The sequence below is a fragment of the Camponotus floridanus genome, unplaced genomic scaffold (genome assembly GCF_003227725.1).
Source record: "Camponotus floridanus strain SB8 unplaced genomic scaffold, Cflo_v7.5 scaffold16, whole genome shotgun sequence".
NCBI lineage: Eukaryota > Metazoa > Arthropoda > Insecta > Hymenoptera > Formicidae > Camponotus > Camponotus floridanus.
The window spans coordinates 1,853,251-1,877,597 of NW_020229281.1; the positions used below are offsets into that span (position 1 = coordinate 1,853,251).

General features: G+C 26.3%; 3 protein-coding genes across 10 annotated transcripts; 1 reads left to right on the top strand and 2 right to left on the bottom strand.

The window, feature by feature from the left end:
• Window positions 1-654: 654 nt before the first annotated feature.
• Window positions 655-3,095, bottom strand: LOC112637384 (28S ribosomal protein S5, mitochondrial-like). 6 transcript variants are annotated; one of them, XR_003122526.1, is made up of 5 exons: window positions 2,852-2,933; window positions 2,413-2,759; window positions 2,046-2,267; window positions 1,786-1,970; window positions 655-706 (listed from the first exon to the last, which is right to left on the bottom strand). XR_003122526.1 is itself a non-coding variant. In XM_025406996.1 (4 exons), the coding sequence occupies exons 2-4, from the start codon at window positions 2,528-2,530 to the stop codon at window positions 1,903-1,905; spliced, it is 408 nt and encodes a 135-aa protein (XP_025262781.1). In that variant the 5' UTR covers window positions 2,531-2,759; window positions 3,077-3,095; the 3' UTR covers window positions 1,744-1,902. The 6 variants fall into 6 exon arrangements, 3 of the variants coding, with proteins under 3 accessions (XP_025262781.1, XP_025262780.1, XP_025262779.1); XR_003122528.1 differs by lacking the exon at window positions 655-706 and adding an exon at window positions 1,095-1,113; XR_003122527.1 differs by lacking the exon at window positions 655-706 and adding an exon at window positions 1,391-1,412.
• A 495-nt stretch (window positions 3,096-3,590) lies between these two features.
• LOC105255814 (macrophage erythroblast attacher) lies at window positions 3,591-6,430 on the top strand. The gene is made up of 5 exons (XM_011265321.3): window positions 3,591-3,954; window positions 4,402-4,813; window positions 5,070-5,382; window positions 5,599-5,908; window positions 6,188-6,430. The coding sequence occupies exons 1-5, from the start codon at window positions 3,916-3,918 to the stop codon at window positions 6,287-6,289; spliced, it is 1,176 nt and encodes a 391-aa protein (XP_011263623.1). The 5' UTR covers window positions 3,591-3,915; the 3' UTR covers window positions 6,290-6,430.
• A 4,052-nt stretch (window positions 6,431-10,482) lies between these two features.
• Window positions 10,483-23,830, bottom strand: LOC105255853 (equilibrative nucleoside transporter 1). 3 transcript variants are annotated; one of them, XM_025407088.1, is made up of 13 exons: window positions 23,473-23,830; window positions 22,579-23,014; window positions 20,464-21,951; window positions 20,242-20,324; window positions 13,685-13,805; window positions 13,386-13,467; window positions 13,166-13,305; window positions 12,740-12,885; window positions 12,384-12,469; window positions 12,168-12,314; window positions 11,567-11,872; window positions 10,979-11,181; window positions 10,483-10,818 (listed from the first exon to the last, which is right to left on the bottom strand). In XM_025407088.1, exons 2-13 carry the CDS (start codon window positions 22,923-22,925, stop codon window positions 10,692-10,694), a joined length of 3,276 nt encoding a protein of 1,091 aa, XP_025262873.1. In that variant the 5' UTR covers window positions 22,926-23,014; window positions 23,473-23,830; the 3' UTR covers window positions 10,483-10,691. The 3 variants fall into 3 exon arrangements, with proteins under 3 accessions (XP_025262873.1, XP_025262870.1, XP_025262872.1); XM_025407085.1 differs by lacking the exons at window positions 20,242-20,324; window positions 20,464-21,951; window positions 22,579-23,014; window positions 23,473-23,830 and adding exons at window positions 17,229-17,448; window positions 19,163-19,691 and having other exon boundaries at window positions 10,488-10,818; XM_025407087.1 differs by lacking the exons at window positions 20,242-20,324; window positions 20,464-21,951; window positions 22,579-23,014; window positions 23,473-23,830 and adding exons at window positions 17,229-17,448; window positions 18,784-18,837 and having other exon boundaries at window positions 10,488-10,818.
• Between the last annotated feature and the right edge of the window lie 517 nt (window positions 23,831-24,347).

Sequence of the window (24,347 nt, forward strand, 5' to 3'; positions counted from 1 at the left end):
CATATAATATAATTGGTTAGGTTAGATTAAATTAAAACAAGCTGCTGTGATTCATTTAACGTAATAGGATTAATTTGACGAATGTGCAGCTGTTGAAATTACATGATATTTGTGGGCACATTTTTAAAGTAATCATGAGTGTCTTATCTCATCTTGATTACATGAAATTAAAATATAAAATATTTATGTATTCCACATTAACGTTATTCATTACAAGTACTATATTACTTTTCTTATATCTCAATCATATTTCATCGATGAAGCTTTTCATATATCGCAGACAATATGATACTGTATGTGGAATTTTACACAGGTAATACATGGCACAAAAATAATTTGTTCTCAAGTATTGTGCGCATTTCTCAAAAATAAATCAAATTATTTTAAGTAGGATCCAAAAATCACTACATGCCAGGATCGTATCTTATTATAACTGCGATATTATACCTTTTAATATGTATGCGTAGTATTACATACATAAAATATATAAATTTATTTGAAACGTACGGAAATCTTTATCTTATTTATAATATTTATGATATAAAAGAAAATTGCAACTCTAATGAAACAGAGCGGTGGAATAATTGGTTGATACTTATCCTGGTCTACAATATTTATCCTTTTTTCATCATTAGATTTTTGGTGCTTTTTTTATTATACAGATGTTATCTGTAAATGTAGTACTTGTAATGTTGCTTCTGTATCACTGTAAACACACAAAGTGATAGCATTTGCAGGTAATTATGTTATACTTATATATCATAAGAAAGAGAAAATAAAATTAAAGTTGAATACTGAATGTGCTCTAAAGTAAATCTCATCCAAATAAATAAATGCATAAATGTGCGCTCCACATTCCTCATGAAAAAAATACATAATATTAATTTTTATGTATTATTATTTTTAGATTTTTATTCTTTTAAATTCTCTAGATGCACTTTTCATTTCTCCTCTCTTTCTTTCCAACTACTAAATATAGATCTATCATTTTTAATATACATCTGTCATTTTTAGTGTACATTATTGCAGTAAGTGGAATAAAGAGCAAATCTTTTGGCACATTTAAAATGTACAGGAAAGTTTTATCTGATGCGTTTTTTTCAATAGAAATATCTGAAAAAAATGCATATGTCTTTTTTAATCTTAGTCTTTCTAAATAAAAATTAGAATAATAAATTTGCAAAATAATTTGCTTTAATATATTTTTATTGCAAACATATGAAGCAAAGTGCTCAAGGTGCATCGCTATGAAAACATCGATAGAATAAAAAATAGATCGCATACAAAAAAATTAAAATATTTACATTACATATTTGATATTTCTGCAAATATTTCCATTATTTTGAGATTGATTTGTTTCATGATATATTGCAATAATTAAAGTATGATTTCTGATATAATCTGCCATGAGACTGCAGAGAAAGCCAGCTTTAATTCTTTATTTTGTTCAATATTTTTAATAATATAATAATTAAATTAAAGTTCTATGAAAATATGCTTGAAATACTAAATAAAAAAGATTGTTTCTTATGTACAACCTTATACCTTATAGTTTAAGTAAACAAAAAATTATTGTTAATAATATACATATATAAATTGATAATTAAATAAAACAATTAATTAATTAATCGACACAATCCACGTTTTTTTTTAGCTTTATGTTTAACATATATATATATATATATATATATATATATATATATATTTTTATAAATAAAAAATGTTTCTTTCTAATATAAATTAAATAAAAAGTATAATATGCCTTTAAATACTTTATATACATACCTGTTGCAATAAACCAATAAAGAATGCTTTTACATTCCTCCTTGTACTTTGGCATACATATCCTTTATGCCAATTATCTCGCAACACGCTTTTATCGCATGATGACAAACAAGCCCATTATCCTTCATGAATTTTCTTTACAAATATTTTTATATTCTCAAACTGTGTAAAGAAATCATGTAACACTGAAAAATACAAAGTGATATTAAAGGAGAAGAAATAAATTTTATATTATACAGTATTGACAATTATTTTCTTACCAGTGTATTCCTTATATGTAGGAATATACATTAGCCTTTGACCAGCCCTATTTTTAACCGTCTTTAGAGATGCTTTGGCTTTTGATAACACAAATCCAGCTAATCCATTTCCATTTCCAGTTACTATAAATGAACTGATTCTAGTCTTACGTGCTAAATTACCGGTCATACAAGTTATCATTTTGTTTTCCAAAATCCAGGTTTCAAAACTTTCAAATGTATCTACAGAAAACAAAGATATTAATTATATAATATTCTAATATTTAGAACTGAAACATCAAAAAAAAATTGAAAATAGACATCGCATCACATGATTTTTGTGTGTGTGATTTAACCATTATAATCCAATAATAGCATAAATATTAACCTTTTCCAATAAGATCTGATTCAATGCTTCTGCCATCCATTGTAACACTCGTCCAACCACATTCCAATGGCGATAATTTTATTTGCATTGGTCTGGTCTGACTTTGTGGTAATTCCATAAGTTTTTGCTTTCTTTCAAGATTTACAAGCAGTTTTTGCTGTTGAATTAATTCTTTTCCTCTAAACACAGGAGTGTTTAGACCAAGAAATTGTATCGGAATTTTTCCTATGCCAATAATTTGCTCCTTATTTAGGAGCTTTCTCTTTTCACTACTCTTCTTGCTCTATCTCTGCGTCTTCCTGCATTACTGATACTTGTCACACCCTTTCATAATTCATCTTCAGGTCCTATAGAACAAAAGCACAGTGAAATACAAATTATTTTCTACTGTAAATATAAACTATTATTAAAATGCTATATCCATAAAAGTTCTACTTACTATTCGCAAAAAATATAGAGTTTTTCACATTATTTAATAAAGTGACTATTTTTAATAAATGTGAATGACTGACAAGCAATAAATTAAACAATATTAAACAATAATATACCTGAAAAAAATTTCATAATTTTATTGGAGTTAAATTGATAAATTAATTTTAAATACACATTATATGTTAATTACATATAATGATTTAGAGACAATGATATATTTCATTTGCGTTACCATTGTTTATAGATTGAACATTTTTTATCAAATTATTTACAACTCTAAATATGTAGCATACAACAAGCCATTTTTAAAATCTATAAAACAAACAACAAAGTTGTTCATAGTTTTCACTCTTTTTTGTCATAGTCTGCTTTTAGGCGATCTTAAAGTCACTAGATTAACAAAGTATCCGGCTTTTTAGGTTATCCCTGAAAGGACGATGCGTCCTCTATAAACATAAAAATATGAACTTAAGGTGCAATTTCATTGACGCTAAAAAGTAGCGTCAATCATTGGTTGAACAAAGAAGTAAGTAGTTGCTTCATTGTTCAACCAATGGTTGACGCTACTTTTTGGCGTCAATAAAATTGCTTTATCGACATTTCGTGCACGTAGCATGGAACATAACCCGAAATTGTGTTACCCATTGAAAACATTCGCAGATATTAGCTTCGTGTTGACGTTTTTATGTTTATAGAGGACGCATCGCTTTCAGGGATCGCTCAAAAGCGGACAATGACCTCTCTCGTTCTTCTCTCCGATTTCATCTTTTCTCCTCCTCGCTCCCTCCGACTATTCTAAAATTACGCGTAAACAAAGGCATACATATGCAACCGAAAAATGGACTAGATTAAACGTGAGTTGATGTGAATTCTCTCGAATCGTCGTTTCTTGTAATATTCCCTTGCGTCGATTCTTTCTACCGATTCTGTGTATCGTCATGAACATCGATATTATACCGCGTAATAATTGACGGACAATCGGATTATCATCTCCGTCGTCTCCTTCCTCTCGTGATTCTATTCACCGTGTCACTTGTCCCGTTGTAATCATCTTGGATCATTAATCCCAAGATGTCAGATGTCAAGAGCCTTGAACATCCTACATTGAAGGTAAACATCCATATTTTTCGCATTTTGTTGACAATTTTTTCACGTTATAGCGAGATGTTATTGTCATTTAGACATTTTATTCTAGTTATGTATCATATTGTATACTTTATATATTTGATTGATATCCAATAAATTTCTTGAAATAACACTTTCTAAATGTAAATTTATGAAAGTAATTTGTAAAAAAATAAGTTTTTTAAAACAACATAATAGTATTAACAGTACAAATAAATATACACAAAAAACAAATATACAAATATGTTGCTATAATAATAAATATTTTCTATATTCCAAGCTAATATAAGATAAAATCCAATACTACATTTATCTCAAGTATTGTATTATATTGTAATGTATTGCTAATTTATTTAATTTTATTTTGTAGACAGGATATCAAAATCTGCTTATGATCTGCTTAGTATCTGATAATATATTTTTAAAACATAGGTTCCGTATGAACTTCTGAACAAGAAGTTCCGCTCTGCCCAGAAAACTCTCGACAGAGAGGTGTCACATGTTCAAGCAGTATCTAACGAACTTGAGAAAAGTCTTAAAACTGACGGATCTTATGTAGCAACTGGAGAAATCAGCAAGTTGCTTGGTGGCGTAGTTGCTAGACTTCAGGTTTTAAAGCGTAAAGCTCAAGAATCCATAGCGGAGGAATTACAAGCAGGCATGGTTTGCAAAAGAAGATTGGATCACTTAAAAGAACATGCTAATACCTCTCCAAGTGCTGTGAATCAATGGAGACGACAGAGATTAGACAGAATGCTAGTAGAATATTTTCTTCGCAAAGGATATTACAAAACGGCGACTAAATTGGCAGACAGTAACGAGCTCAGAGATTTAACAAATATTGGTACTCTTTAATATAAAAAGATAATTAATATATATACAATTTATTAATTTCATTTCTTAAAAGATGATCTGTTAATTTCTTTAAAGTTGTAATAAGGCAATAGGTTTAAAAAATATATTTTGGAAAATATAAATTCTAGAAAGTATTTTAAAAAATTTTTTTCATATAATCATAGAGTTTCTAAAATTGTATATATAATTCTTAACAATTATCAACATATTATATATTGTTTATCAATATTTATTAACGTTCATAGATGTGTTTATGGTATCAAGAGAAGTGGAGAAATCTCTGGCCAATCACGAAACTGCAAGATGTATTGGTTGGTGTCATGATAATCGTTCAAAATTAAGAAAACTGGGTAGCACAATGGAGTTTAATTTACGCGTACAGGAATTTATCGAATTGGTGCGAACCGACAGACGACTGGACGCAGTAAAACACGCCCGAAAATACTTTTCGAATTATGACGATTATCAGCTGCAAGAGATTCAGTGTTGTATGGGCCAGTTGGCGTTTCCAGCTCATGCATATTTAAGTCCCTATAAAGATCTATTAGATGAAAAAAGGTTTGCAATTGTTATTTATAGACATGTATTACAATTATGATTAATCCAATATAAAGAATTACAAAAAAGCTTATAATAATATAATAATAATAGACAATTGTAAAAACTTATTCAATTTATATAAAATAATTGTAAAAATTAGGGTTGCAAAAATATAGGATAACAATTTTAATATTATAATAAATCGTAATATAATTCATTCAAATTTACTTGCAGATGGGACAAACTGATCGAAACATTTCGTCAAGAGAACTATAGATTATTTCAGTTGGCAAGCCAGAGTGTATTCACGGTAGCTTTACAGGCTGGCTTGTCAGCTCTCAAGACTCCTCAGTGTTATAGCGCAAATAAGGAAGGTCGGAATCCTAGTTGTCCAATCTGCAATGAAGCGTTAAATGAATTGGCTGCACCATTGCCTTTTGCTCATTGCTCACAATCACGGCTTGTTTGTAGTATAAGCGGAAAACCGCTAAACGAACATAATCAACCAATGATGATGCCTAATGGATATGTATATGGTGAACAAGTATGTGAAAATATTTTAAAATATTAAATAATGATTAGAAATTATCATTAACGTCTTCAAAATATTAATATTTTGAAATAGTAAATTAGAATATTTAAGTAGAATTTATAATGTTAAATAATATCAAAGTATACATTATAATATAAAAATAATATAACTCTTTCTCTTCAATCAAACATTAATATAAGATATTAAACTACTTTCTTAAATATATTAATGGTTATAATAAATGTGTATTATATAGAAGATATGTACACATGTTTGCAATTTTTGTTATAGGCATTAGAAAAGATGGCTCAAGAAAACAATGGTACGGTAATTTGCCCCAAAACCAAAGAAGTATTTCCATATAAAAAGATCGAAAAGGTTTTCGTTATGTAAGCTGATATTGACACAGTATATACATGTTGTACTATATGCTTAATGCTCTAATGGTCTCCTTCTAGCTCCAATCTTTCTTTATTATTTAAGTGATTGTATACAGCATTAATGGAATAAAATAACATTTATTTTTAAGAAATATCTTTAATCGAATTATTTCCATCTTGTCAAACGAGCAATTATGAAGAAAATAACCCCTATTTTTTAAAAAAGGAAGTTATAAATTTTAATTTTTTTTTAATTTGTAATATAAAGTATATTTATTCATAATTATATAATAAACTATTTATGTGACAATTTAGAGATATAATGTAAGAATTAGAAAATTAAAACTTGCAGAATTTTGTTATATTTTGTGCTTTAAAAAGTTTTGTGGATGCTAATTTTATATAGATATTAAGTTTGGTAAATTTATATATATATATATATATATATATATATATATATATATATTATTACTATAATTACTATTATATATGTTAATATTAGCTAAATATTTTTCAATAGGAATAGGTAGTCCTTATTCATTTATTTAACATTCTTTCTACAGTAAATTGAACGGTTCAAACTGTTTCCATAAATCTAATTATTCATAAAACGCAACCATTTCTTATTTTAAAATCTTCAATTTTTACATATACAGAATATGTCACAAAATTTATATTTTTTAAAAATCGCAGATAGCAAAAGTCAAATAAAAAAACGTCAATTTTCTGATGTCAAAATGCTTAAAACAGTTACAAAGTAATACTGAAAATTTAAGTCTAATATTAAAAATTATAATAATATAATAGATTCAATTTAATTTTTAAAAATTTTAGAAAAAATTGAAACTTAAATATATGATCAAAATGAATTTTTTTTTAAATTATTGAATGTATATTTTACTTTATGAATAACTAAGAAAACATCTGCGATTTTTTAGACATTTTATAGATTTGTAGACATAATTAATATATTATTACATTTCGACATAAAAATGATAAAACTCTTTAAAACGAACTTTTTTTAAAGAGAGATGTCATTTTCATGTGAAAATAAATACGCATTTAAATCTTATATATGTAGTGTATAATATTAATGCGTGAATTTTTTTTAAATAGAGACCGCTTAATAATCTAAACAGTACAATACGTTCGAAACAATTTGTCGAATGAAATTTATTTATGTACGACTGAGAATCCATATAAAAATACTCTATCTATTCTATCAATTTTTCTCTGTTTTTCTTTAAATTTAATGAATTTTCCGATTTTATTGAATTATCAAATTCCTTCGATTACTTATTGTCTGTTGCTTTATACGGAGGATTGTCCTTGTAGGAATTCAGAATTTACTTTAGAATCATCATTTTTATCAGTCTGATAATGATTAAAGTATAAGAAATTCCTTTTTTCTTTTTATATAAATTAATAAAAAACGCATTTTTACTTGCAACACAGTGATTCTATGGATGTAAAATGATTTATTTATTATTTTATAATTGTCTTTAAATACGTAATTTCTAATTAGATTATAATAATTTTTCTTAAATTTATATTTAATAAATAAAACTATTAAATATAAGCTAAATTAATTGTATTTTAAATTTAAATTTATGAAAGTTTCTTCTAGAATCACTGTAATGTAAATAAGGAAATCTTTCAAATGCACTAGTAGTGTAACTTTTTATGTGTATCAATTAGAGTATAATTAAATTGATGAAAGATGATATTGATTACATACAGTATTAGACAAAGAGAAATGTAATAGAATTATAAAGCTTACACACTTTGGAATAATTAAAAATGCGTGTATAACCGCGCTTTCTTGCTGAATATATCCCACATTGTATATACAGGGGTATCAAAATATTTGGATAAATTATATTATCATATTATCATAATCATGAATTTATAGTCATATGATATTGTAAGTTTTTATCAGTACAATTAGTAGAATAGATGTTAGATAAAATTGGATAAAATTAATAAATAAAATTTATAACTTAGTTGAATAGAATTATTAAATGTAGTTTGATAAAATTTAGCCAAAGATTTTAGAAACATTCTATTTATGTACTTAAGATAAAACTCTTGTAGAAATATATAAAATTACATATATATAATTATATGTAAAGATATTCTTGTGCCATCTTTTACAGTATACTCTGTACTTTCAATATAATGTAAATGCTACATTATAAAACTAATATGAGAAAATTTTCATAAAGATAAATAAGATTCAACTTGCTACAAGATATAAAGAGCTATTTATATTAACAAGACAATATAAAGTTTATCGCATATGCGCATTGATTCTGATATATACATATACATATATATATATATATATATATATATATATATATATATATATATATATCAGAATCAATACGCATGTGAAATAAATTTATATATGTTACGTATTTGAATATTTATGAATGTATATGCATGTATATTGTTTAATGGCGATAATTTTAAAAACATTATATCATATTGTTCAAGCAGTCTCTATCTTATTAATAATTAATGTAATTATGATACCAAAATATTATTTTTAAATATAAGTTTAAAAAAATGTCAACAAATTATAAGCTTAAGCTACAAAAGTTTGTTTAAAAATAAATTTTATGTAAAGCAATGTGCGTTCTAATTTTAAAAAATTGTATAGATTGTTCAAATATTGCTTTGTGGAAGAATACTGTGTATCATAAAATTTAATCACAATTATTTGAAATGTATGAAACATCATAATTTTTTGTATGATTAAAACATATAATTAAAACATAAATGATGAAGCACATGTACACATAGTAAAAAAAGATGTAATTAGAAATATGTAATATGAAATATGTCATAGTTCAAATGTATGAATATTTTCAATTTTTATAATTATAGCTCGTGTTAATCTTAGATAAGGTGAAAAGCTCGTCGTCAAAATTCTGTAAGGACTAGTAAAATAATTGGAACTGGTCAACAGTCTTGACTCTCCTGTATATCTTTTACTGTGGTAAAATTTTTATTTCAAATAAAACGAAAAATTTTTAAAAACATTGTAAAATTGTAAAATTATAATAAATTTTTGTTGTGAAATATTCATTAACATAACTTTAAATAAAAATCGAGATATTGTAATTTCTTATACAAATAAAAATACAAACAAAAAAATATTAAATAAAATATAATTAGTAACTAAAGTACTAAAAAGTTATAAACACAACCTCCATGTAATTACATAATAGATTTGTAATACTAAAACTAATATGAAAGTTTATTACAAAACTATTATATCAGATCCTGCTACAAAACTTTGTCAATTTCAAATTAAGATCAATTATGTAATCAATTAAAGTGTATAAAATTATACAATTTTTTAATTAATTAAATAAAATTATAATTGTTTAATTCACAGGAGTACTGCTAGTAAATATTTTTTTTTTAACTTTTGTCTTTAAAATTATTTGTTCATTATTATATAATAAGATTAACTTAGAAATAAAATTTCTGCAAGAGAATTCAGCATGGCAACTTTAGCGTAAACTCTATTTAAAAATGTAATGCTTATGTATTAAGAGAGACCTATTTTCGTTATGCGTTTAGCGCTAGAGATGTGCGAGTATTCGATGATAATTTTACTTTATACTTTAGATGTCATCTTAATGAAAGTTATGTTTAACGCTAAACGCGCGACGAATCATATCAGATTTAAATGTATAATCTCTTTGTTAAGTCTAATAATTTAGCAATTTACTATTCGAACGATGCGAAAAATGGAAGTGCCGTACAGTTTTCTTTTTTTATTAATAAGGCTTATTGGTCCGGTTTTATTAATAAGGGCAGTAATATATTAACTTTTCTAAATCCTGATAAAACCTGATAGATCTCGGTATTTTCAAGAGATCTCTTGTGAAACGATTCTGGTCATTAATGCACTTTTCATTGATCTTATTTATTTTTTCGTAACTATTTTTTCCTATCAACGCGACATCAAAAATTATCAATCAATGCAAAAACTTCAAATCACACGCTTATAAAAAACACACATTACTTTGAAAGATTTTTTACTTCATAGAAAGCTTGTCTTAATTTGTTATTTAAAGAATTATATGATTATATGTGTATATGTATTTAACGTGTATATACATATATGTGTGTATATATATATATAAATATATATATATATATATATATATATATATGTATATAATAAGTAAACATTTCGAAATGTTTCTCTTATTTCGCATTGAAGAGCAGTAGCCTCATTTCTGCTCTTAAAATGCTATTTTTTTCTTAAGAAATAGAAATTGCTCATTTTTAATTCAAATAAGAGAAACGTTCCAACATCTTTCAATTTTCAATCCTTTTCTAACTCCTGAGTAAATACAAGCATATTGTGATACTAAATTTTAGTTTCAAAACAATCAAAACGTTATGTTGGCCACCAAACTCGGCATTGACATGGAAAATAGAATTCCTGTAAAGAGCCCTGTAATTAAAGATGCTGCTCCAAACATGCCAGCTGTCGCTGCGTGCTGTGAATCCACCATTCTGAATACACAAAGTACATATTATTATATATCATTTCTACATTCTTTCATTTCTTTATCGTTGTGTATTATTTATTTCAATAATGAATTATAAGTATATATAGAAATTCGTGCTATTTTACCTTTTTGCTTATTACGTTTTTTTTACTAATTGTATTTACCTAGGACAGTACATCATTGATAATGACGATAGATAGCCACTACTAAAACCCATAGTGATAGCAATGATCCAGAAAATCCAATCATTATCAATAAATATGGGTAATGATCTCTCTACATGAGCTGGTTGATAGTTGCAAAGTAAAAACAATGGTATATAAGCAAGTCGTAGTACTACTGGAATTACTAGATATTTTTGACTGGGCTGTAAAAAATAATTAATTGTAAAGATAACTAAATTATACAATATATCAACAATTTTATATTTACAATAATTATATAAAATAATAAAATATATGTATAACAGTACATATATACATACATACATACATACATACATACATACATACATACATACATACATACATACATACATATATATATATATATATATATATATATATATATATATACACAATATATATATGTGTGTGTAAATTAATACGTTAAATATTAAAGATATAATTAAATATAAACTATACAAAATACTTAAAAAATAATATATAATAATAATAATAATAATAATAATACATAAGATACAAAAAATACAAACACAAAATGTAATATAAAAAACTTTAGACTTTACATACCCACTGAACTATTGACGCTATTAAACTTCCAAGCATGGCAGTGATGTTAAATGTTAAAAAACACATAACACTGCTGTAATATTCAAATGGAATTATGAAATTCTTATCTGATAATTTTATATCAGATTGCACTGATGGGAAAAGCGCTAGAGTCACAAAGAAAATTAAAAACGTGTTAAAACATTGTGGGAAACACGCTTTAAATACTGTCCAATATGGTGGCCTGTTACTTCCCCTAGAACTGTTTTCTAATTGTCTCTTGTTCGCCTCTTTCTGATATAGCAGCTCGTGATATCGATAAAATCTCTGCAATTTAATTTATTAATATTATTTAGTTGATTCATTGATATACTTAACATACACACTTTTATTATATATATATATATATATATATATATATATATATATACAAAATTAATGAATAAATTAATAACTTATTTTAATTCGTTATTTATTTATCGAGAGATTCAATTTATTGAATTTATTGAATTTATTTTTTAATTAAGCATACATTGGAATTTATATATATATATATATATATATATATATATATATATCGGCAAATAATATTGAAATATAATACACAGCAATGAAATCTTACATTAATTGGAAGTGCAAAATATGTGTCAAAGCAAGCCAGTAGGATAAACAAAGCCGTAATGAAGTAATATATAGCGGCAGTACGCGCATTCGGCGCCATTATTTGTGCAAGGAAGTTTATTATGGCTGTAAAAGTTCCACTGATATTCTGAAAATAAATAACAGAGGTTTATGCACTATGCAATGATTATTTCGGATCAGAGTTGTTGATATTTACCGAGCCTAAAACAACAGCGCCTATGTACTTGATGGGCAGTTTTGCTGCCATTCCAAACACTGAGTTCTGGTAAATACCATTAGCAGCTAAAATGTAAATTTCAGATATATAATGCATGAACATAATATCAATTAATAATTAATAGTAATGTTTTTATATAATTAATAATTATAATGTAAATTAATTTAATATATTAATTTTTTCACACACACATATATATATATTAATAATAGTTTTTAATTCGATAATTAATGATTGAAAAATTTTATATGAGAATAAAAAAATTTTTAAGGAAAATTTTTCATAAAACTTATGTTCAAACATCATATATAGAAATATATATGTATGTTACTTACTATTTAATATAACAACGGATATCATAGTGATCCAGAAAAATACTCCAGGCCAGCCAGAACTATCAGTCATCGCTAAGACAACAGTAAAAACAAATATCAAGACTAATACAAAGATGCTCCATACTATGCGTGTTGTCAAATTGCCTCTGAAAAATAAAAAGCACATCTCTTTAGTAAATCATATTATTATTATTTAGTAAATTATATTTTCACTATTCCATTATTAATAAAATTCTTTTATTATATTTCTCTTCCAATATTTTAATAATAATATATTCAAAGAAATAAAATTAAAAAATTTTAAATTTATAATCATACACGTCAATCATACATTATTAATATATATTAATAACGAAATGTAAACCATTATTTAAGATTATAAAAATCTCATGTTGCAAAATGCATTTTGTTATTTTGTATACATACCCAAGTTGTAAAAATACATTCAGCCAATTAAACAATAGATTTGGAATTTGCGCAGCAAATCCCAGATTTGCAAGGAAATTTGTTGCATAGTTTGTATCTACACCAGTGTATTCCTTAGATAATTTGTAACTCACAAAATACTAAAAATATACCAATCTTCTATATATAGATTGTATTATAATTTCAATTCTATTATTATAAACTATATTTATTTACTCACCTCTTTAGCTGTTATAAACATATTCCATGGCATTAAAACACCGATTCCATGAAGAACTAGGATGCAAAATACTAAATTTAATCTAAAACAATTTTGTTTAGGTTAGCGATACTATATGTAAAAAGATATATACAAAATTGATAGAAATACTTAAAACGTATAATTATGTTATATACAATTCCCTATCTTTCTTTTTATTCTATTAATATAAAATTGCATATAATATACATTATATATATTGTAAGTTTTCGTATACAATTTTTATTAAAAATAATATAATAAATAAATAATGATTATACCTATCTCTAGGAGGATTCAATTCGAGATCTGCTTGATCCATTGTAACACCCTTAAAATTAAGTTCGTCGTCAGGTCTACCAGTGCCTTCCCATCCTGGTGAAAGACGTACAGGTTCTGAGCCTTAAATGAAAATTCAAGTAAATTAAATAAAAAATAAATATTATTTCTAAAATTAAATTAAAATTCTATTTCTTGAATTTTTAAATTAAGAAATTAAATTATAATTATATGCTCGAATATAATATCTCTAAATAAATTTTTTAAAAATTGTTTAAAATTAAAAATAAATTTCAAATATATTATTTTGTATTGTAAAAAAATTAAATATATTATTATAAATTAAAACTGATATGCTATATAAATCTAAAATTTATAAATCTTGACTTTTACAATTATAATTAAAAAAAAAATAATTCTAACAGACTATGCAATCCTTTCAACAATCCTTACAAAATATTCGAATTGATAGTATTATAGATAGGAGATTTTGACATTGTATAACCGATGTCTAAATTATCTCTTTATATACATATATGTATATATATATATATATATGTATATATATATATATATATATATATATATATATATATATAATAGTTGTTTTTACACCAATTGATTCCTCTTATAAGTTATAAAAATATGTAATTAAAAAATTTTAAGATAATCTTTATGTGACCTTAACACTACTATTCAAAGTCATCCTAATATTAATATGTAATACGTCATTTAAAACCTTATAATTTTTGTATAAAATATTTTTTGCACGAAAATGTATATTTTCAAAATAAGCACCTGATACAGTTGCTCTCTAACACCTTGTATATATATTAAATAATAAATATTAATAATTTTGTTTACCGAGAAATTATGATAATTCAGAGTGTAAAATAAGTTTTTACTTCATAGATTGTACGTTTTGTAATACTTTTCCTCTGCTTATCAGTAATTGACAATCAATTAATGTATCACAAATGCATGTGTTTTTTATTACATTATTTATCTTTTTCTATAAATTATTATTAATATTTTATGTATTATGTTCTTAGACTGCATCAATTGATTTTAATGGATTAATTGATTGCGATATTTTGTGCAGCAGCAGCTGCACACATTTATTTTTTAGCTATATCAATTATCAATTATCAATTATATATTATATATATATATATTATATATATATATATATATATATATATATATATATAATTATATATCAAATATATATCAAGGTCACATAAAGATTATCTTAAAATTTTTTAATTACATATTCTTATAACTTATAAGAGGAATCAATTGGTGTAAAAACAACTATTTTATTTTTTTACACTAATTGATTCCTCTTATTATTTTGTACACAAAAGTATTAAGGCAATCGAAAAATGAATATTTTACTAGATATTTTGCGTTTTATGTAAAATTTAGAAATTATTTCAAGCCTTATAACTCGAAAAATACTCATGTATATATATATATATATATATATATATATATATATATATATATATATGAGGTGTTGAAATATAAGTTTCTAGAAATCTTGGAATATGACAACTAATATGACAAAAAAACAAATTAGCAGTTGAGAAAAAAATTGCAAAATATCTTCTCTACAGCCACCTGTCTTGTATTGAATTATTTAAGCAAAATAATAAATATCTTTTATTAGGTTTTAAAATTAAAATTAAAAAAAAAACACCAAAATTATTGCTAAATTATTGCCTTATTTTTTAATTTAAACTTAACAAAAGAACAACAAAAGAGCACAAAAATAATAGTCAGATAATATAAGCTTATATCATTGCTCCGTAAATTATTGCCATTGATAATTTTTCGTCAATAATTAATCGTCTTAATGCAAGACGCTACTTCGCGAGTGTGTTTTTCATTCTGTCAGTGACTGCATGAAAGACGTATTTTTATTCAGCTAAATCAGCATGTTATAATCAGCAAAATAAAACCTTTAAACATGAGAGAACATGACTCTTGTCTATATAATGAACTATACAAAAATGTTTTAATACTATCATATTATCATTACACACACACACACACACACACACATATATATATATATATATATATATATATAAACAAATATATATTTAAATATTGATTAAACAATGTCAAAAAACTTACTCTGAAAGTTGCTTCTATATATTTTTTGAAATAGAAATTTTATATATATATATATATATATATATATATATATATATAATTATTAATATCAATTCTATAAATTTTTTTATGAACTATTAAGATATCTTAATTTAAAAGTTTGGAAGTAAAAACATAAGATATATATAAAATAAATAGGAAAATATAATAAAAAATGTAAAAATAAAATAAATATTATATAAAAATAATAGAATATATATAATATATAATAGAATATACAGGGTGTTTCACAAGTGGTGGGCGAAATTTCAGGAATGGATTCCTCATGCTTAGAGAATAAAAAAAAAGTGAATCAACATAGGTCCGGAAATGATTAGTTTTTGAGTTATTAAGATTTTTGTAATACAAAATTTTGTCTAATTTTTCGTCTTAGAAGTCCTTTTACAGGCATCAACGATGTTTTTCAAGCTATCAAACTTAAAAAACATTGTTGATGCCTGTAAAAGGACTTCTAAGATGAGAAATGAAACAAAATTTTGTATTACAAAAGTCTTAATAACTCAAAAACTAATCATTTCCGGACCTATGTTGATTAATGAATCCATTCCTAAAATTTTGCCCACCACTTATGAAACATTCTGTATAATTACAGACCAGTATATAGATTATTTTAGAATAATTTTTTATAATAAATTAATTTTTAATAAAGTTTAGATGAATCTAAGATTTTGATTCTCTTTCGTTTTTCATTCCATGCATGTTTATTTCCAAGCATTTATGATTAGATATTTCAAGTTGAGCAAGCATAAAGACAAAGAAAACATCTAAATGAAGCTGTTATCTTTAAAATATCTTATCACTCTTCCTTTTACTAACTTTTTCTTCTCTAACTGACTATAAATTATTATTTTATATATAAATATTAATTGAGAAAAGATGAATTCATAGAATTATTTAAATTTCACAAAATTATTATAAATTATAAGATATTTAAAATTACATATCATGCAAAAAATCATGAAAATTTTAAATTGCTAATTACATAAACTATATCTATTCAGATTCTTTATCATATATTCTTATCAAATTAAAATTTTTCTTATTATCATACTACACATATTATTTATATATATATATATATATATATATATATATATATATATTAGAGAATATATTATATATATTACACAAAACTACATAAAGTATAAGCTTCTAATCAAATAAAATCTAATAAACTACAAACCAATGTTAAGCCCACAAACACTTCACTACCAAGAATGCTGCATCCGCAGTCTATAAACTTCTTCTACAGACTGGTTTGGGCAGGTATACACTCGAAGAAAATAAAATGACAAAAAAGCAGCAATATTCCGAGAAGGCTACTGCATTCCCCTGTAAACATGAGAGAGCGTGTCCCAGTATTACCTTTTGTAGCCACGATGCGGGTTCCATTGGAATCCTTTAACAGAGTCTGTTCTTCGGGCCCCGCGCCAAATTCTTTCTTCGTGTAAGTGCCCGCCATTTTACTATTTTTGTTTTATATCCTTTTTTTTTATACAAGAAAGATCCTTCAAACGCTATCGACTTTAATGATGATCTCAGCAATGACTGTAATGACTTTAATACATCTTTCGACTATTGGTATCTAGAAAGAATATAGATTTATCTACACTTTCTGCACTGATTTTATCTTTGTCTGAAAAACATGAATATTTATTATTCAAATGCTATATCACAGTATATATCACAGCTTATATGAAATAAATAATCGTAAAATTCAGATAATGTTATCACAAACGTTGTTAATGCACAAATATAAAAATAAATTACATATAAATTTGTATTTGAGTATAAATTTAAATTTATAAAAAACTTATATAAAATTTTCATAAGATCTAAATATTATAATAATATTATAATAATATTATAATAATATTAAAATAATAATATTAATATACTAATAATAATAAAAAATATAATAATAATATTAATAATATTATAAAGATTATTATAGATTAGATAATATTATAATGATTAATATAAATGTTAAGATACAGATATTTTTAAATTATAAAGAAATAAATTTTTGCATATTTGATTAGATTAGATATATTTACATAGATGTTATAAAGAGTATTTACAACATACATATTTTTTATAACAAATTGATCCTTATAGCAGTATTAGTTTCTACTTTGACTTGAATTCTCTTCAATCAAAGATTAATCAAATTGATTTTTAGAACAAGATCATGTGAATACATCAAGAAACATAAACATTGTTTCTTTAGTGATTCATAAGTCATTGATCGCTAGATTGAATGTATGTACTATATACTACATGAGAAGCTTAATTCAGTCAATTGTCTATTTTTAGTTCAAACAGATCCGAAAAATCAAAGCAAGCTACTACTATAAAGATCAATTGAAGAGTGACACAAATAATATCAGAAGCATGTGGTGTATAATTTATAGATAATTTATGTATAACAGTATTTGATAATTTGTATTGTTCTTATTATTCTTACTTTTTTAAATTTATTCTAAAAGAACTATAAGAATTATTATTTGTGTCACTCTTCTCAAGCATGTTCTCAAGCAATATTAGTATATTTATATTCTGAAATACATCAATATTTTGACAGTTTCACAGAATGTGTTTACATAAAACTTTCATGAAATTTAATATTATAATAAATATTATTAATCTGGCAATGTTAAATTAAACAATACTTATATTTATATTTAAAATATTCACATATTTTAGACAATTATCAAATAATAATAGTATAATTAGAATATTGTAATATATAAAAAAATAAAAATACTAATGCACACAATGTCCATAGATATGCAAAATATTCTTAATAAATTATAAATAAAATTTGAATTGCAAAATAAAATACTTTCTTTAAATTATAAATGTAGCTTACATATTACAAAGTGTGTAATGATAAAAAAATCAGAGACATTCTACTTACTGTATTCTTCTAGTATTCTACACTGTAGATTAAGTTGAAAAAATAAGGTGATAATATTAAAGTATGAACGGTTTTTCTTTAGCTATAAATCAATTATAAAATAAAATATTTTTTATACAAAAAATTATTCAGATATTCGATTTAATAATTGCGAAATTGTACGTATCGTCAGGGACATGTTAGTATTCTTTACATAGGTTAAAAATAATCTAGCAGAGTATTAAAATAAGTATGAGTACTTAAGATATAAAAATAAATACTGTCTCTTCTACGTAAAAATAGTTTAGATATGACAATCTCGAAACAAGGTCTTCCTCGTGATAGGGTGGATAGGTTATAAGTGAGAGGAAAGTAATCATGCAGAAAAAAAAAGACAAACCTTAACACTGCACCTTTCTGCACTATATGTTTCAAGCTCGACTACTGGTGAGCGATTTGTCAAGCTTATTGTCAGCTATCGACACTGTTAAACTGCTCAAAGAGCGCGACGAAAAAAAAATCGTGCGAATGTCCATTGGTCGTCCGCGTTTCAAGTAGCTTGTTTGCTCGTGCTTGTACATACATATATCGTATCGCGCGCGATGAAGAAAAATAAATAAAAAGGTGCGGTCAACGATTAAACGGAGTCGAGATTGCTCGAGATACGGGGAGCACTGCGGGACACGCGAGCATCCGCACCATGTTTCCGTATATTCCCACTATTTTTGCTTTAGGTTAGGTCGTGGGGTTAAGAGTTCATCGAGATATGCCGCTCGGCGCCTCTCGCGAAGAGTGCCGGAGATCGCCGAATGTTTACGAAGTTCGAAAAGGAGGCGTAAAAAGAGCGATGTACACATGTGAAAAGATAAAGAAAACTTATCAATCGTTACACACTAATCTTAGTTTTTAATATATCTGGAATGTAGCGTAAAATAGTAGAAAGTGTAATATATGTTATGCAATATAAAAAAAGTGAATATAAAAATTTATTTAACATATGTACATATATGTACATATATCTATAAATGCATGTTTATAAAAAATTCTTATTTACGGAAAAATACTCGATGATAATTACAATATGAGAGTAGTGTCAAGTATTATCTTGTCAAGGTCTATTCTATAAATGTATATAATGATATGATACAAAACAGATATATATACAAATATTAATCAAGTGTATCCGAATGAAATAATATACAGATAATATACATTAATATTATACATATAGATGAAAAGAAAAAAAATATGTATATTCTCTTTTTTGTACAAAAAATCCCTGATATACAATAAACATATTTCCTGAAGATGCTTTTTTGATTTACCAACCCTCTTTTCAACCCCAAGTCTCGATTTGATATCGACTTTTCTTTTCTAGATCCTTGATGAATTCTTCCGCCTGTTCTTCCGTCATTTTACCGATTTCCTTTACCAAATCAACGAATTCATCACGCACGGCATTTGGCATATTTTTAGAACTTCCTGCCAAGTAAATACTGCCATCATTTTGCAAAAATTGCCAACATAGCTCTCTTTGTTCACGAATAATATGTTGCACATATCTGAAAAGATACAATATATATATTAAAAGTATAATTAGCAGTTAAGGAAATTAAATACTAACGATAAGATTATAAAAATAATAATTATAACTTTATAAATTTTACATTCTTGTTTTCTAAGCAATTGTGAATGACTTACATTTTATAATCTTGATCTCTAGAAAATGCACAAAACACTTTCAAATTTGTCTTCTCTGCTAAGCGTTCAAAATCTTCCCTGCAATGATAATCCTTATCCTTCTTTCGGCACCCGAAAAACAGGATGCATTCCTTCAAGTCTTTTTTCTTTTCTTCTTCCTCCAAAAGAAATGATCTAAATGGAGCAACTCCAGTTCCAGGACCAATCATAATTATTGGCTTATTATCTTCAAATCGAAAAGTTCCCTTTTGAATCCGAAATGTCACTTTGTCATTTATTTTTAAATTTTTTAGCCATTTTGAACATAAACCAAATCTTGGCTCCAATAATCTAGTTTTATAGTCAACTACTGCTACTAAAATTTGAATCTTATCTGGAGTAGCTTTTGAGCTAGAAGCGATGCTATAAGGACGTGGTCTTATGGGTGACATAATTTCAAATAATAATTGAATATTTAGTTTACTAGTTGTATGAGGAAAATCCACGAGGACCTCCAAAATATTTCTTCTTGGCCTGTTTATATAATTATAAAGCTCTTCTTGGCCACATGGACTAGCAAATTCATATAATTTTTCCTTTTCTAATTTATCCTCACTGATAAGAGACAAAGTATGCATTGTAGATCGTCGTGGCTTAAAATTCAGATCCCAATATTGTTCAACTATTTCCTTTAAAGATAAACGACATTGCAAAGCAAGTGGAACTTTTATTTCTTTCTTTTTTACTTCAACTATTGTATTTGGAAACAGTTGTATATTGTGTCTGTAAAGTATATTAAAAAAACGCCTCACTTGTTCTATAGAATTTTTTGGTCTAACATAAATAACATCTCCAGGATTGTACTTAATTTTATATGGTAATTCAATAGTAATTAATCTAACTTCTTGAAAATGATCTGTTGAAGTAGTTCTTACATTGTTATATATTGATCCTATTTTAATATTCACATTTGTTTTTATTTCTTCATAATAGATATCACTCATTGATGGACATAAAATCAATCCGTCATCTAGAATGCCTGAATGTAAAATATGTGAATTACATATGGAAACATGATATTTTTCAATTATCAAATTTTCCTGAATTTTGTCTTCTACAGAAATTTTAAATGCTTTTGCAATTTTTTCCCACAATTCTTTAATCCAGGGATCCACTACAGCATCAATTCCCAAATTATGTTGATCATCAGCAAGTCCAATGGGTAATAATTCTTTGCCACCCAACTGTGCAAGACGTTTGTTTAATTTCTTTGCAGCAAAGTTGAATTTTGGATAGGAACTATCACCCAAACCAAGTATGCCATAGTTTAGATTTTCCAGCAGATCTGTCCGCAGACTCTTGCCTAGTAGACGTTTCCAGAATGTTTTCATATTAGCTGGAGGATCTCCTTGTCCAGTAGTTGCGACAACAAAGACAATTAGTTGTCTGGAAGACAGGTTTCGCATATCGTATTCGTCCACAGATGATACAGTGCTTTGCCTTTGTTTTCTTTAAAAAGAACATGTTAAATTTATATTCAACGTTTCAAAATAAGATATCCAAATTTAAAAAAACTTTATAATGTAGAATATTGTGTATTTAAAAAATTTTAAAATATTATATAACATGTTTCAGAATAATTTTTTAAATTAGATAATACTTATGCATCTTTAAGATTTTTTTATTTCGAAATTTATAAAATATATAATTATAAAATATATAATTTGATTTTATAAATATATCTATTATTTATAATTGATGATTAATATTAATAATATTATGAATAATTTATAATTGTCAGGACTAATACATATATCAATTATACATTTATAACTTAAATAGATAAATTATCTTTCATCAAATATATTGTTTTATATACAATTAAAGCAAAAACTAGAAGTGTGCAAAAATAAAAGACATTAAAGATGCAATAGAAGTATAAATTTGAATATCTATTTAAAGATTATTTAAAGATATAAAATTAGAAAAAGAGAAGAAGACAGACAGGGAGAGAAGAGGTGAAAGAAAGATAGAGAGAGAAAGAGAGAGAGAGGATTTACGTGCCAAAAATTTTTTCAGAAAAGGATTTAAGATTCATGTGCCTTAAATTGCCAAAAAAGGGAATAAAAACAAAACCTTTGTGCACTCTTCCAAATCTGTTCAGCGACATCCTGTGCAGTTCCCGTCTCGCTTCCGTATAGCACTTGCAGCACCAATCCATCCACTGTTATATTTACATCTGACAGCGGATTATAAATCTTACAATTAGTGAGGTAGTCAGGTAGATGGTAGACAGGTATTTGGTACTCAAGTAACCGCATGGTTGATGCATTCTCTGTAATTGATGCGTCCTCTACACTTGACGCGTCCTCCGAACTTAATGTGTCCTCCATACTTGACACATCCTCCCTACTTGATGCATTCTTCATAGTTGATGCATCTTCCATAGTTGATGCGTCTTCCATAGTTGATGCGTCTTCCATAGTTGATACGTCTCAGCTAGTTGCAATGTCACAAGTCAATCGTGAGCAAATGAAGCATAAGGTTGTTGCTTGTAAATTCCGAGAAATTTCTGCAATGAAATGAATATATGTATATATTTGAGCGTTGGAAAGAAAATCTCCCATGTTCCTCTTTAACATTTCAAAAGATGTAAAGCTAAAACAGATAAACTGATAAAAGATTTACATGTGAAAACATTATAACATAGACCAGACCTTGGAAGATAATAATTTATGTATATTGACGCGGGAAAGCCGTTTTATAGCATCTCACCAAGAGATCGGTATAATGACACGATCTTGTTGACGAAATGTCAAGGATAAATGTTTTGGGTTTGGTGGTCTCACATTTGGCATTGGGCCCGAAACACATATAAATAATAAATTAGCTCCGCTACAAAACCATGGAGCGCATCTCGGGTTTTTCTACTTCAATTAGAATTTATCTCGCGGAGAATCGTTAATAAAGGTGAAAATTAAAATCTAACAGCGCGAATTTAATTTGTGGATATTATTTATACAAACTTACGAGTCAAATTCAACAATGTGAATGAAAAGCTGGACAGCATTTTTTTGCGATTTCCGGAAACAGATCTCTTTCCAATTGTTATCAGTAACTTTTTGCGACGAAATGGCAAGACAATAAAATGATGCGAACAATACGTTTCGAGACGAAATCAGCCTAGCATGATGTAATGGGATTACCAAATCAGTTGACAACAGTGGCATCTTTGTTTGCATTAATAATCAAAATCAAGTTATTAAATTCTACTTGTGTCCTAGCGTGATTTATCAAGTTTATTTGCGTTTCTCGCCATGAGACAAGAATCGACAAGAACACGAGGAGTTTTGAAGTTAGACTGCGGCCGGTATTCATAGTCCGATCTTATATTTGAGATCGTCTTAAGTTCGAGCTTGAAATGCTACGCAGTCATTTGATTGGTTGAATGAGGTCTTAAGTCAACCTCGGACCAGACTTAAGACAATCTTAAATATAAGATCGAACTGTGAATATCGGCCTACGTCGGTGTTAATCATTTAAATTATTTACATTTGTACAGTTGTACGTTATTGCAATTTCAATTATCGCGAGTAGAAGAAAGGGAAAGCGCGGAAAGAACGGGAGAATCGACAAAGATTGAGGTTAAATAGAGTTGGGATTAGACTAAATTGTTTCACGTGCAAATCGTTATCGACGGTTTAAAATTAAGAATCTCTAATCATCGAAATTACTTTTCCAATGAGAAAACGTCGCGCGACTTACAGCTGATTCCATAGGAGATAAGGTTAGACATGTTTTCGTGCACTCGTAAACACTTTTCTTAGGATCGGCCGCGCATGCGCTCAAGCAGTGATATCAGAACGCTAGACGCCAGCAACACGTAACCGCGAGTGGAGGGGGTA

Coding starts and splice junctions, on each gene's coding strand:
- LOC112637384 (XM_025406996.1), bottom strand. CDS start 2,530: ATGGAATTACCACAAAGTCAGACCAGACCAATGCAAATAAAATTATCG. Junction 2,268..2,412: donor ATCAGATCTTATTGGAAAAG/GTTAATATTTAT, acceptor TGTTTTCTGTAG/ATACATTTGAAAGTTTTGAA. Junction 1,971..2,045: donor TACATATAAGGAATACACTG/GTAAGAAAATAA, acceptor TGTATTTTTCAG/TGTTACATGATTTCTTTACA.
- LOC105255814 (XM_011265321.3), top strand. CDS start 3,916: ATGTCAGATGTCAAGAGCCTTGAACATCCTACATTGAAG. Junction 3,955..4,401: donor TTGAACATCCTACATTGAAG/GTAAACATCCAT, acceptor TTTAAAACATAG/GTTCCGTATGAACTTCTGAA. Junction 5,909..6,187: donor GATATGTATATGGTGAACAA/GTATGTGAAAAT, acceptor TTTTTGTTATAG/GCATTAGAAAAGATGGCTCA.
- LOC105255853 (XM_025407088.1), bottom strand. CDS start 22,925: ATGGAAGACGCATCAACTATGGAAGACGCATCAACTATGGAAGATGCA. Junction 21,952..22,578: donor ATTTGGAAGAGTGCACAAAG/GTTTTGTTTTTA, acceptor TTCTTTTTAAAG/AAAACAAAGGCAAAGCACTG. Junction 12,470..12,739: donor ATCCGTTGTTATATTAAATA/GTAAGTAACATA, acceptor TTTACATTTTAG/CTGCTAATGGTATTTACCAG.